Source organism: Sinocyclocheilus rhinocerous, unplaced genomic scaffold (assembly GCF_001515625.1).
Source record: "Sinocyclocheilus rhinocerous isolate Xijiao unplaced genomic scaffold, SAMN03320098_v1.1 scaffold4576, whole genome shotgun sequence".
In the NCBI taxonomy this organism is placed as follows: domain Eukaryota; kingdom Metazoa; phylum Chordata; class Actinopteri; order Cypriniformes; family Cyprinidae; genus Sinocyclocheilus; species Sinocyclocheilus rhinocerous.
Window position 1 is genome coordinate 35,307 of NW_015634218.1, and position 14,497 is coordinate 49,803.

Below are 14,497 nucleotides of genomic sequence, written 5' to 3' on the forward strand. Positions count from 1 at the left end.
TAAAACTGTACATTTTAGATTGGCCTTTTATTGTGGCCAGCCTAAGGCACACCTGTGCAATAATCATTCTGTCTAATCAGCATCTTGATATGCCTCACCTGTGAGGTGGATGGATTATCTTGGCAAAGGAGAAGTGCTCACTAACACAGATTTAGACAGATTTGTGAACAATATTTGAGAGAAATGGGCCTTTTGTGTACATAGAAAAAGTAGATCTTTGAGTTCAGCTCATGAAAAATGGGGGCAAAAACAAAAGTGTTGCGTTTATAATTTTGTTCAGTGTAATTATTACTAACCGTAGTAAATTCATGGTCCCTAAACATTATAAGATATGCAATTATACAATCTCTGATGAAAATGTTGATAAAAATAAATGAATATAGTTTAGCAGTGAGCAATCCTGAATATTTTAGGCCTTTTGATGATGCCAAATATATTTAATAATTATATATAACATTTTTTTTTCAATCAGAGGAAGTATCACTCCAAACTCCAGGAAGTGTCACTGTTGTCTAGAGGATTCAAAATGTTTAAATGCAAGTAAAATACAGTTAAAACTTCATTTTAATGCTATTTTTAAACGAATTAAATTATATATGAGATATTATATAAATATTTAACCACTTGAATTCATTTACTTACATATTATTTTCTTTTTTACACTAACAATTGTGAGTGAATAGATTCATAACACTAATTCCATGATTCATATGTGTATCAAATGACTGAATCAGTGTTTTGAATCAGTTCACTGAAATAGATGCTCTGAAACTGAATTCCATCAGTATTTTATTTCAGATCAGACGTGCTATTAAACTCCTTCTCAGACCTCTCATACACTTCGTTTAAAAGTTTGGGGTCGGAAAGGTTTTTATTTTTATTTATTTATTTATTTTTGGAAGAAATAAATATAGTTATATTCAGCAAGGATGCATTCAATTTATCAAAAGAGGCAGTTAAGAAATGTATAATGTTACAAAAGATTTTTGCTTCAAATAAATGCTGTTCTTTTGAATTTTGCTTTCATCAAAGAACCCTGAAAAAAAGTATCAGTTTCCTTAAAAGTATTAAGCAGCAACAACTTTTTTTTTTTTTTGCATATAGAATGATTTCCGAAGGATCATGTGACACTGTGATCATGTGATCACAGAAATAAATTACATTTTAAAATATATTACAGTTGAAAACATTTTTTCAAATGCTAATAATATTTCCCAATATTACTGTTTGTACAGTAATATTGGCGATGGAGCTTGAGAAGGTTGTTCAAAGCATTGCTCAACGATACGGTTCATCACTGTTTTCTGGCCTCAATGAGTGATGCCTGCATGTGGAGTTGTGATGTAGATTTGCAATATTGAGATTATAAAGGCTCCTTCGAGAGCCATTTATGTGCTGTTTGTTTTCTCAGTCCACATTCTGTTCCCTTTGCCCTTTCAATGAGTCAAAGAGGACGGGGCCCCTCAGAGCCCTTCATTAACTCTACCACCAGGGGCCAGGGACCTCATTCAGATGGGACATAATGGATGCTGGGGGGAAATGACTACAATGTCTTCTGTAAGTTACTACCGTTCAAAATTTGGGAGTCAGTACGTTTTAATTTTTTTTAAAGAAATGAATACTTTTATTCAGCAAGGATACATTAAATTGATCAAAAGTGACAGTAAAGACATTTATAATGTTACAGAAGATTTCTATTTCAAATAAATGTTGTTCTTTTGAACTCTCTATTCATCAAAGGGTACTGAAAAAAATATGTATCAGACAGGTATTTTAAATTGTAATAATATTTCACAATATTACTGTTTTTACTGATCAAATAAATGCAGCCTTTGTTAACAAAAGAGATTTCTTTCAAAAACATTTTAAAAGGTTTTGAACGATAGCGAACGATAGGGCCTCATGGCAAAAAATTATATTTCGACAACAAAATGCAGATATATTAAAAGTGTAGAAATAATGACATTTAGGGTGTTTTACCTGCAAGATCTTCTTTGGATGTGGCCATGCGCGGCGAGCTGTTCCCTGGTTCAATTTTCAGAGACAGCCTGTAATGGAAAGACAAGCAAAAGTCTCACACTCCACAAGTTCCAGGAAGCTTCAGGGTGGTACATTTAACATTTCAAAAGCAACTAATGTTTGGCTGAAGGTACAGGGTTTGAAGATGAATTTAGTTGAATCGGATCTGCCATAAACCCAAAAGAAGACATGTTAGTGAAATCACCACATCACTTTATCCTCAACCTACAGTGCCACCTTAAACACTCAAAATTTATTTTACTGTAAGAGACGTCACTTTTAATTTAAAACAAAAATATAATGGAAAACAGGATTTTTCTTGCTCTTTTCTATTAAGAGAATAGTTCACCCAAAATTACAATTTGCTAAAAAAGTACTCACTAGCAACATGACTTGCTCACCAATGGATCCTCTGGAGTGAAAAAAAAAGTGAAAAAGTCCAGCTTTTGGCTTCACAAGACGTTAACTGATGGACTGGAGTGGTGTGGATTACTTGTGGATTATTGTGATGTTTTTATCAGCTGTTTGGACTCTCATTCTGACGGCACCCATTCACTGCAAAGCATCCATTGCTGAGACAGTGATGCAATGCTACATTTCTCCAAATCTGATGAAGAAACAAACTCATCTACAACTTGGATGGCCTGAGGGTGAGGACATTTTCAACAAAATTGAATTTTTGGGCGAACTACTCCTTGAAAAAGTTTGATGCACTATGTATACCTTCGCCAAGTGCAAGAAGATTTCTTAAATCGAAACTGCAAAAATGACATCAAAACCACAAGCTCATTAACATATGACTGCCCACATTTACATTTAACACCTAGTCAGTATTCCTGCAACTTAACCTGCCCTGATGAACGACAGTCTATGTAAAATTTCATCACTTGCAAAATGACTAGAGAGACTAGAATGATCATACAACACTAAACTGTAACCACTTCACCTTTCAAAAGCTATAAAAGCACTTACAGGCCTCAGAGGTGATGTAAAATGTTCATGCATGCATTTGGCTTTTCTAGTCGTGTACTTGACCTAAAGGAGACACTGAGAAACCCAAACAGGATCTGCTGGGCTGATAACATTTCACGTTTTTATAGGGGACCAGAAGGGACTCGTTGTTAACAATCCAATAGACTGAACTGCAATCTCTTATTTCCACACCATCAATTATGATTTGACATTCAGAATGCACAGAATATGCAAAAACAGCCTTTAATGGTGTTTTGGCATGATGTACGGTGAGATTTAGAAAGGAGCATTCAAAATAAACACAGCATGCAGCCAAGTTTCTGTCTCTCAAACAACAAGGCTGAATAAAGTCGCTTTAGATAAAAGCATCTGCCTAATGCATAAATGTAAAAAATGAGTATAAGTTGTCAACTACTTGTCAGTCTCAACAAAAGTGAGTTTTTTGACCATTTTGGTCTGAAGTTTTGCTAAATATTGATGCTATGAGCGAACCAGGGTTATTAATTAAACTAAAAAATCACATTTTCATTACATATAAAAATAAAATAAACTTGAACTGAAATGAAATAAATATAAAAACCTTGACCTTATTTTATGTCAGATAGTTGCCAGAGCAACATTTCGCATTTTCATTTAGTTTAACCTGATGAACTGAAATAACTAAAACTAAAACTGAAATAAAAATTTAAATAATTAAATAAACAAAAACTAACAAACAAAATTAGTAAAACATTTAACTACAATTGAACAACAACTTTACTACCCCAACATATGTAATAAAGTTATACTAATAATAATATTTTAATAACAAAATGTACAAAAATGCATCATTAAAAATACATACACAATAATTTATCATAAGGAAATTACTTAAGTTGCAGTTAAATTATAGTACAGTTACATTATCTGTTATTGTTTATAAACAAAATAAATCTCACATCAGGGATTTATTCAGTCATCTTTATTTGACATTCCACATTTATCCAGGTGTGGTACAGTCAGTTTACTCATCTTAAATGCAGCTACTGGACTTTTTTTTTTTTTTTGACATTTATGATCAATAGAGACCAATTACTGTGTGTTTGTAATAATCAAACCATTGAATATTTTTAAATCATTGAACACATCTGCAGAAATGACATCCAAAGACCTCCAGGAAAATGAACCAGTTTAACACCATGATGGCCAAAGAACAAAATGAAACCGCCAAAAACAGCAACTCAACAACCTGAAACAGCGTTCAGGGGATTTGTGAAAGAAAAGATCAGATTCTTTCAGGATAACACACTGTTTTAGGGAAGTCAGATAGCCGGTGGGTGTGGAGAAATCCCTGGAGAAGCACTAATCACAGCAATCAATCATTCACTGCTAATTTGCACATAACAGCATTTCTCAGTCACAAAAACACACATTTTCACTGATGAGATTGGAGTGACTTAACAGAGGTTGAGAGTTCAGAAACCAGACAATGTCAAACTATTCCAAACCATAACAAGACTACAGTTTTAGGCCTCAAAGACGAGCTCCTGTGCAACGGCTGTTTCCATACGGTAGGCAGCAAAATGACAAATTATAAAGCAGCACCACATGCATCCGCTGCAAAAAAGCCAATCCCAGAATGCACTGCGACGAGCTTGGTGTAAATTTCTGTGAGTACTACAGAGTTTGCACTACAACAAACTAACAGCAACTCTATTTAAAAAAGAGATTATTTCAACCAATTTCTGCCACGGAATAAAAAAAGGCAACTTTTTATCTCACATTCATCGCATGATTTTTTCCCCCTTGTAATTCTGAGTTTATATCTCTCAATTAAGACTTTTTTCTTGCAATTTGGAGAAAAATCCCAGAATTGCGAGATATAAACTCAGAATTCTGAGGAAAATGTCAAAATTGTGAGATGTAAAGTCAGAATTCTAATAAAAAAGTCAAAATTGCAATATTTAAATTCAGAATTCAGAGGGAAAATATCTAAATTACGAGACGTAAACTCAAAACTCTGAGGGAAAAAAAGTCAAAAATTGTGTGATGTAAACTCAGAATTCAGAAAAAAGTCAAAATTACGAGATTTAAACTCAGGATTCAGAGAAAAAAAAAGTCAGTTGCAATTACCTTTTACAAAATTTTAATCTGTGGTGGAAACAAGTTGTCATAGTAAATATGCAAAACATATACAGTACATTGGAAATCATTTCAAACTGCTCATTCCGCAGCCTCTGTGTCTGGTGGGTGAAGTTCATTTTCCACCCAGTGTTTCCAGACCTGTCGACCTGCAACGCAAAAGCCCTCGAGCCGCCTGCGTCTTTCATGTTCGCAGCCCATCCAGAAAGCTGGCCGCGGATCAGAAAGAGAGACGGCCACCGCTGATGAGGGAGGCCGGATACAGCCAGCAGCATGATGTCAGTCCTGGATGAACTTCAATAGCACACCCTACGGTTTCAGTGCGTTTGGGGTCGTAACGGGGTCACAGACGAAACGTCACCATGGAGACCACATGAGAACCGCCGACTATCATCGAGATTTGGAGCTGAGCCCATCTCACCCGCTATAAAACAGAGCTGAGCTGTGCAAAAAACACCCTGGAGATTTGAGATACGGCAAACCACAAATAACATCATGACAGACGCTCAGAGTCCCTCTGTTGTATAAACAAAGATGGAAGAGCTATTTTAAAAATGTGTTCATTGACTGAACTCTGACTCGATCCACAACAAAAGCTCTGTGATTTTAACCAAACGTAACTGCAATCTGATTATTGTAGGTCTTTTTAATGTGACTTTGGTTACATGTGCAGCGTACATGCTTTTCTTATGCCTAAACATCAAACAACACACAATTAGACATCAAATATTTGGATTTCTGCAGTGTACTGTATTGTAACATTGTTGTGGCCAGTTGTTCATGTTTAATAAGTCATAAATGTAACATTATCTCACTGGATGAAGTTTTGCTGACATAACAAGAATGGCTTTTGTTAGATTGGAAGATAAAATAAGTTGAAAATGACAGAAAAATCAGTACTGATTCACAATGCACGCAGCATTGCTTACAGCAAAAAGTGTTTATGAATTTATAGCTTCAATTACATTAACGTTTTCTCATTAAATAAAACTGAACTTTATATGACAAATATAAACCTGCACAAATTAGAATACATATATTTTCAAAATATGTAAAAACCTAACTTTAAATAAAAGACAGTATACATTTGTTTAATATATAAAAATACATATCTTTTCAAAATATAAAATCTAACTATAAATGAAAACTATACTGTATACTTGTATAAAAACATAAATGTATATATATATATTTTTTTTTTTTCATAAATATGTAAAAACCTAACTTTAAATGAAGAATGTAAATGTGCATAATATAAAAATACATATTTTTTTTAAGAAAATCATAATTTTAAATGATGAATACAAACTTGAAAAAATATATATTTTTATTTTTTTCAAAAATATGCAAAAATGTTTAATATATAAAAATACATATATTTTCAAAATACATATAAAAATCTAACTATAAATGAAAAATATATACTTGTATAAAACATAAATGTGTATATATATATATTTTCATAAATATGTAAAAACCTAACTTTAAATGAAAAATGTAAATGTGCATAATATAAAAATACATATATATTTTTTTTAAATCCTAATTTTAAATGATGAATACAAACTTGAAAAAAAAATATTTTTCTTTTTTCAAAAATATGCCAAAAATGTTTAATATATAAAAATACACATATTTTCAAAATAAATATAAAAATCTAACTATAAATGAAAAACATATACTTGTATAAAAACAGAAATGTATACATATTTTTTTTCAAAAATATGCAAAAACCTAACTTTAAATGAAAAATGTAAATGCACATAATATAAAAATACATATATAATATATAACATATATAATATATATATATATATATATATATATTATATATGTTATATATTATATATGTATTTTTATATTATGTGCATTTACATTTTTCATTTAAAGTTAGGTTTTTGCATATTTTTGAAAAAAAATATGTATACATTTCTGTTTTTATACAAGTATATGTTTTTCATTTATAGTTAGATTTTGGTCTCAATGATGCTGTCAGACGCAGGATAGGCAGAGTCGATGTAAATCATGTCCAGCAGGTAGATCCCTGTGAATGAGAAATGGAAGAGAGACGGACTGTAAGCATTAATGTTATTTATGGATTCACTGATATGGACATTTAGGTTTACATGATAATAATGATAATAATAATAATAGCAATATATATATGTGACCCTGGACCACAAAACCAGTCAGAAGGGTCAATTTTTTGAAATTGAGATTTATACATCTTATTTATTTATACAAGCTGAATAAATAAGCTTTCCATTGATGTATGGTTTGTTAGGATAGGACAATATTTGGCCGAGATACAAAAAAAAAATCGATAATTTTGACCTATACATTGTTTTTTTGGCTATTGCTTCAAATATACCCCAGCGACTTAAGACTGCTTTTTTAAATAAATGAATTTACATAAAATAAATAAATGTAACAATTTGTTTGAAATTATTTATAAATAAATGAATATATTTAAATAAATGAATAAATATACTTTTCAATTTAATCTTTTTAATTGAGACAATTTAACAATTTAATCTACCGTATATAATTTCAATTAATGTGTTTCAGTACTCAGAGCACTACTACATGTTGATATCTGTACAGACATCTGATAATACAGCAGAACTACTCTATTAACTTGCGATAAATTATTCTAAGTCTTATAAAGAGATTGAGATAAAGCACCTCCACACACAGTAACGGTGTATTACCTCAGTCAAGCTGGGATACACATGATACGTACTGATTAACAAGATCCAGATATGTACTGCAGGAACAGGTGGACACTATTGGCCTTAATTGATCCCAGAATGCATCTTGATTTAGAGGTGAGGAAGAAATTACTCATCTGCATGGCATTTACAATTAGATCTTTTCTAATCTTCTATTTGATTTCTGCAGGTTGGTCAAAGAGTAAAAGTATCTGGTGAGACAAGAATCGCACATGTGAAGATCTGAGGCAGTCATGCTTGGGTCGTAAATAACATGACCCAAGTGTATCTTTAACATCAGGGTGTTTGTGATGAAGACATACTACTACAGTACACTACATGTTCATACTCCTGCAGTATACATGTTCGGCACACACACTTCAGTATGAATTGAACACACTGATCTCTTAAAGAAACACTCCAAACAAAAAATTACAAATCTGTCGTCATGTACTTACCCTTCATGTTGGTCCAAACCTGTATGACTTTTTTTTCTTGTGTGAAACACAAAATGAGATCTTAGACAAATTCTGAGCTGGATGCATATCAACCCCCCAAAAAAGCAACATAAAAGCAGTTTGGGAAAACGAATCATCCACCATCTACTTTTTGTTGCATGCAAAAGAGCATCGCAAACATATAGGAGCCCATTTCTGACACATGAGAAAAAAAAAAATGAAATCATGTAAATCATTATTACATTGAAAAAAATGGCGTAGAAACAATTTCACTCTGAACTGCTAGTAAATTTCACAAATTATAATTACAAAGAAACGTCGAGTACCAATGAATTAAACATAATTTTTTTAAGTAGAAAACTGAAATAGTATTTTCTTGTAAAACGTACTCCAATAACTTTGTTTTATTCACTACTCTGATAAAACATTATTTTTTACAGTGTATGACAAAAATAGTTGAAATTAGTGATAATTATGAGATTAACGTAGAAATGATTAAATAAAAAGCTATAAATAAGACATAAAAAGTCATTATTATGGCATTATTTTTTAAGTGAAAATTTTTATAATTATGATATACTAATATACTAACCCTAATTTATGTCATAATTATGACTTTTCATCTCATAATTTAAACTTTTTATGTCATAATTATGTATTTTTAATCTCCTAATTTCGATTATTTCATAATTTCAATTTCTTAATCTCCTAATTTCTATTTATTTAATAATTTTTACTTGTGTCAATTTCAAATGGCCATAATGACTTTTTGTCTCATAATGTTTAGCTTTTTATGTACTAATTATGACTTTTTAATCTCCTAATTTTGATTATTTTCATAATTTTAACTTTTTCATCTTCTACACTTTATTTATTTCATAATTTTGAGTTATGTCAATTTCAACATTCATAATTATGACTTAGTATTTCATAATTGCAACTTTTTATCTCATAATTATGATCTACAAAAGCATGTTTTTAGGACATTCTGTCTATAGTATCTACAGTAATTCTATGTTTTCATGGAAAATAATACAGGACATGTACAGTAGGGTGAGTAAATAACGATAAAATTTTCATTTTTGTTTGAATTACTCCTTTAACTAGATTAACTTCTATGATGAACTAAAACTATTAAACCCCGAAAGACAAACTACTGAGAGTTAATGAGAAGCACTGCAGTGACTGCAGAAGTTCAGCTGTGGAAAGAATGAAAAATCGGTTTCCACCCGAACAGCTGTGGTCTCTGGAGAGTGAGAGCAGATGTTTGAGGCATCACAAAGCATGTGGCAGGAGATGGCATGGCCTCCTGCAAACCATTAGATGTGTTTCAGTAATGCACACACACACAGGGTCGAGACCCTGCTCCGCAGTGGTGTTTCTTATGCCAGCGTACACAGCTTTGTTCAGATAAAAAGGAACCAACCAACGAACCAGCCAACGAAACAACCAATGAACCAACCGACCAACAAATGAACCAAAGAACCAACCAGCCAATGAACCAACCAAAAAACAAATGAACTAAAGAACCAACCAACGAATGAACCAAAGAACCAACCAGCCAATAAACCAACCAAGAAATGAACCAATGAACCAAAGAACCAAACAACGAATGCACCAACAAATGAACCAAAGAACCAACAAATGAACCAAAGAACCAACCAGCCAACAAACTAATGAACTAACCAACCAACCAAAGAACCATCTAATGAACCAATGAATGAACGAACCAACCAACCTACCTACCTAAAATCTATCTAGATTATACCTAAATATATCTAATTATATATATTTTAGATGACTAATTTTCTCAGTTATCAGGAGTTGCAAAGATTAATTTTGGACCTGCATTTGTGAATAACCTTTATGTAAATATTATGTCTAGGAACAGTAAAGAGTTTTCTTTGGACATTCTTAGATGAGATTAAACATAAGGAAAGTTTATCTTCTCTACTGATTCATGCAAAAGGGAAAAAGTGGCTGGTATTCTAGCAAATAAATGTTTAAATGAAAACCACATGGCTGGATTCATACTGAGAGGAAGTCCTCACAATCTAATAAAAGCATAAATCAGACTAATGTATAAAACAAGGCAACAATTCTGCTCGTAACTGTGTAGTCAAACGGTGGTGCCCTGCTAGTGATTAGAAGAGCATTATTTGAGCAAATGACCGGGAGGGTTCGTTTAATACGTCAGTTTATTTATGGTGCTCTGGATAAACTGCTCCAGGCTGCTTGTCCTCACCAAAACAGATGGAGATGTTCATCTAAATAATCATGTGTTTTTGTGCTGTAAACAAAACACATATTTAAATAAATGTCCCATAGCAGCGGCACAGCATGACGGATTCTATTAAATCATGCGTTCATTTGAGCCAGAGACCACGAGAGGTGATGTGTTACCATGAATAAAATTATAATCACAGACATAAACAACAGTCACATTAGCCAGAGTAAAGACATACCTTTAATGAATGATTAAAAGATAGACAGACAGACAGACAGATTGACAGACAGACAGACAGACAGATAGACAGATAGACAGATAGACCGATAGATAGATAGACAGATAGATAGATAGATAGAGCCACATTTTATTTATAATATCTGCGTCGCCTTTAAGTGAAGCAGATATTTTAAGCTAGTCCAAATACAGCAATAATACATCAGAAACTTAATTGAAGAAGATCAGCTGTGAACACAACATCTCCACACATCCAGTTCAGTCACACACAGTGCTGTACGACCAGCCTTGACACAATCTGACTCACTCTATGGCTTCATCCACACGATGACATCAGCACTCAACATCTCTGCCATTGTATTACCAGAGCCAGTCTGTTTCCAAGCACAAAGTCATGAAAATCTTGCAACACAGTTTCCTATTTCCTTTTTCTTTCAGGGTGTTATCAGCAGGTTTCGTGAGATTCACCTGAACGCTTGAGCTAAATATAAAGACGGAAACTCAGTTTGACAGCATCGGATGAAGGTTGTGGGAAGGTATAGACATGTTGCACAAGCGATTACAAACATCAAATTGGAGTTTACTGCTTGCCTTCTGCCTGGGGTGTGTGTTTTGTTTAAGGTCATCTTTTGGTTTTCCAGGAAAACCTGATGAAGGACTCACTGATGAGATGTTCAGACTAAACAGGATCAGGGTAAAGCTCTCCTGTGCCCTTAAAAGGCAGCAGTGTGGCATCTTACATAACAGTGCCTCAAAGCACATGGTGAAAACCTGACGGATCGAACAGTACATTATCGTTCCTTCCTGCTATTGCAACATTCACCTTGGACAGCACAGCTCTGCTTCATGTGTTGTTCTTGTTACACAATCAGAGATGTTTGCCCAAAGAGACTGTGAAACGTGCTGAAGCAAAGTTCACAAAGTTGTGATTTGCTTCCAAGGCTGATCGTCCAACACAAACCAGGTCTTTGCACATGCAACGAGCTCTGGTTTTGTTTCTCAGCTGTGAGAAACTGTCTTTGGTCTGATGTGTTTTATAGCTACACGTCTGCACAAGTTACTATCTTGGACAAAAATGATGTCCTTCAAGTCTGGCTTGGATTGTTCCTCTTTACTCTGAGCATAATAATATACTCACTGACTATTTGTGACGTTTAATCATACATGCATATGACCAAAATAAAATATCAAACTGTTAATTGCAATCATTCATATGACAATTAATCATCAGCAAAAATGCAGTCCTTCAAACCAACACTGAAAACCACTGAAATACATTGACCACTGATAGAAAAGGCAGTTTTGATGATCTATATGCACTGAAGCATCTTTAAACATGATCATTAGCACAGGAAACGCAGTATGGAAGAGCTGGACAAAACTGCTGCCAGGCAATGAGCTCATACACACAAAACCAGTGTCACTAACTAAAAATAGCAACACTACTAACTTACTCATCACTCAAAATGAGATATTTAAAAATATATAAAAATATATTTTGAAATAATATAGTAATCCTCATTCTACTGTATCAGATAAATACTGCTCTGAGTGTAAAAATATGAAATATACACTTTTAGGGCAAGGTTTCCCAATGACAAATTAAAATAATTAAAAAATAAAAAATATAAAAATTAAACATTTACTAAAAATATATATTTTATTTTATTTACCTGCATTATTACCATTAGCCGATATCAGAGTCACATGAATATGCAAATGTATCATTAAATTACTAATATATATTTTTACTGAAATATTATGTTTGAATTTATATTACATTTTAGACAATAAAACTTAACATTTAAGGGGGACTTTAAATAAATATGTTATGTCAAAGAGTTTCAGCTGAAAAAACAAGTTTGTGAATCCCTGCTTTTGTAAAAAAAAAATTTGTATATTTAAAAATATATAAAAAATATTTTTATACAATAATCCTCATTGTACTATACCACATAAATACTGCTCTGATTATAAAATGTGAAATATATACCTTTAAGGCAGGGTTTCACAAACTAAATTGGGAAATAAGTTGTCAATAAAACAAATATTAGTGAAGTAAGTTTAACAAGAAAATGCTATTTCATTCTATTTCACATTTAATTCAATGTGTTACTTACTGTTTCTTTGAAATTTACCAGCTATTTCTGAGTGACTATTGTTTGAAAGTAAATCCAAATGTCACAGTGTAGTAACTTTGTACCTCATTTACCTATAAAGGGCACATATTAGTGCATTAAGGTATTAATACACACCTTTTAGGGATAAATTACATACAATGTTTTTCTTTTGAGGGCACTGCCACAAAACAGGTACAATCTGTTCATTTGGAACCCTGTTTTGGAAGGAACAGTACCTTTTAAAACACTGAATCACACACAGTTTTAGATGAGAGCACGTATGAAGAAATCCTGTATTCAATAGCTTCAGAAATGCACATAAGCTCCAACTGTGGCTTTTGGAAAAGACCTGCAGTGGATCAGACAAATGCTTCACTGCAATCTAAGCAAAAGTGGACAGAAGGGATGTCATGTTATTCTCCGGGCCAATTATCTTTAAGTGAGCCAATTTTATGGACGATTTTAAAGCATGAGCTCTTTCAGAACGCATTATCTTCATGTGCAATTATCAGCTCCGTCTCACATCACATGCCAAGACAGAGTCCCTGCGAACATCCCGATGAGGACAGAGAGAGAGCGATGAGGAGACATCTTTGGACTGCAGAGGATATGATGTAGTGGTTTGTTTTGAGGCTGTGCATCTCCATGTAAACACTCAAAATCTTTTCAGATGAGTCACAAAACACATTTCTTGGACTGAATGGATCGAGAGGGACCATATTGTTCTTGTTAGAGTTACTTTTCACTATGAACTTGACAAATAAACACTGTAGAGGTTCTCAGACAGAGTTACTCCCTTTTATGGATTATGGACTAATTGCTAAGGTGTTCTAAGCTTTCTTAGAATGTTGCTATGTGGTTGCTAGGCACTCCCCCCCCTCCACTCACCATCATGGACAGCACTGTAACAACAGTGGAGTCATTCAAGTTCCTGGGCACCACCATCTCTCAGGACTTTAAGTGGGAGTTCCACATAGACTCTGTTGTCAAGAAGGCCCAGCAGAGGCTGTACTTCTGTCACTAGCTGACTAAGTTCAACCTGCCACAGGAGCTGCTGATACAGTTCTACTCTGCAGTCATTGAATCCGTCCTCTGCACTTCTATAACTGCCTGGTTCAGCTCAGCTACCAAAACAGACGTTAGAAGATTGCAGCGGATAGTCCGGACTGCTGGGCAAATCACTGGCACAACCCTCCCCACTCTCCAAGAACTGCACTCATCCAGAGTGAGGAAAAGAGCTGGACCCCTCACACCCAGCCCACTTTCTCTCTGAACTGTTGCCGTCTGGTCGGCGCTACAGAGCACTGAGCACCAGAACAGCCAGGCATAAGAACAGTTTCTTCCCTCAGGCAATCCATCTCATGAACAGTTCACTTGACAATAAATGTGTAAAACACAACACTACTTATATATTTATTTAAAGGGGTCATCAGATGCCCATTTTCCACAAGTTGATTTGATTCTTTAGGGTCTTAATGAAAAGTCTATAACATAGTTTGGTTAAAATTTCTCAATGGTAGTGTAAAAAACACCTTTTTTACCCTATCACCTGTCAAACTTTTCAGAGCAATCCGTTTTGTAGCATTTTCCTTTAAATGTTAATGAGCTCTGCTGACCCCGCCCCTCTCTTCC

General features: G+C 33.7%; 1 protein-coding gene across 1 annotated transcript in view; it reads right to left on the reverse strand.

The window, feature by feature from the left end:
* LOC107745450 (ras-specific guanine nucleotide-releasing factor RalGPS1-like) overlaps positions 1-14,497 on the reverse strand; it is a gene marked incomplete at its 5' end in the record, with an annotated part of 111,928 nt that overhangs the window by 25,690 nt on the left and 71,741 nt on the right. Inside the window, 2 exons of the mRNA XM_016559322.1 lie at positions 1,981-2,048; positions 7,084-7,156. Of these exons, the coding sequence (XP_016414808.1) occupies positions 1,981-2,048; positions 7,084-7,156 (141 nt within the window). The remainder of the gene's footprint in view (positions 1-1,980; positions 2,049-7,083; positions 7,157-14,497) is intronic.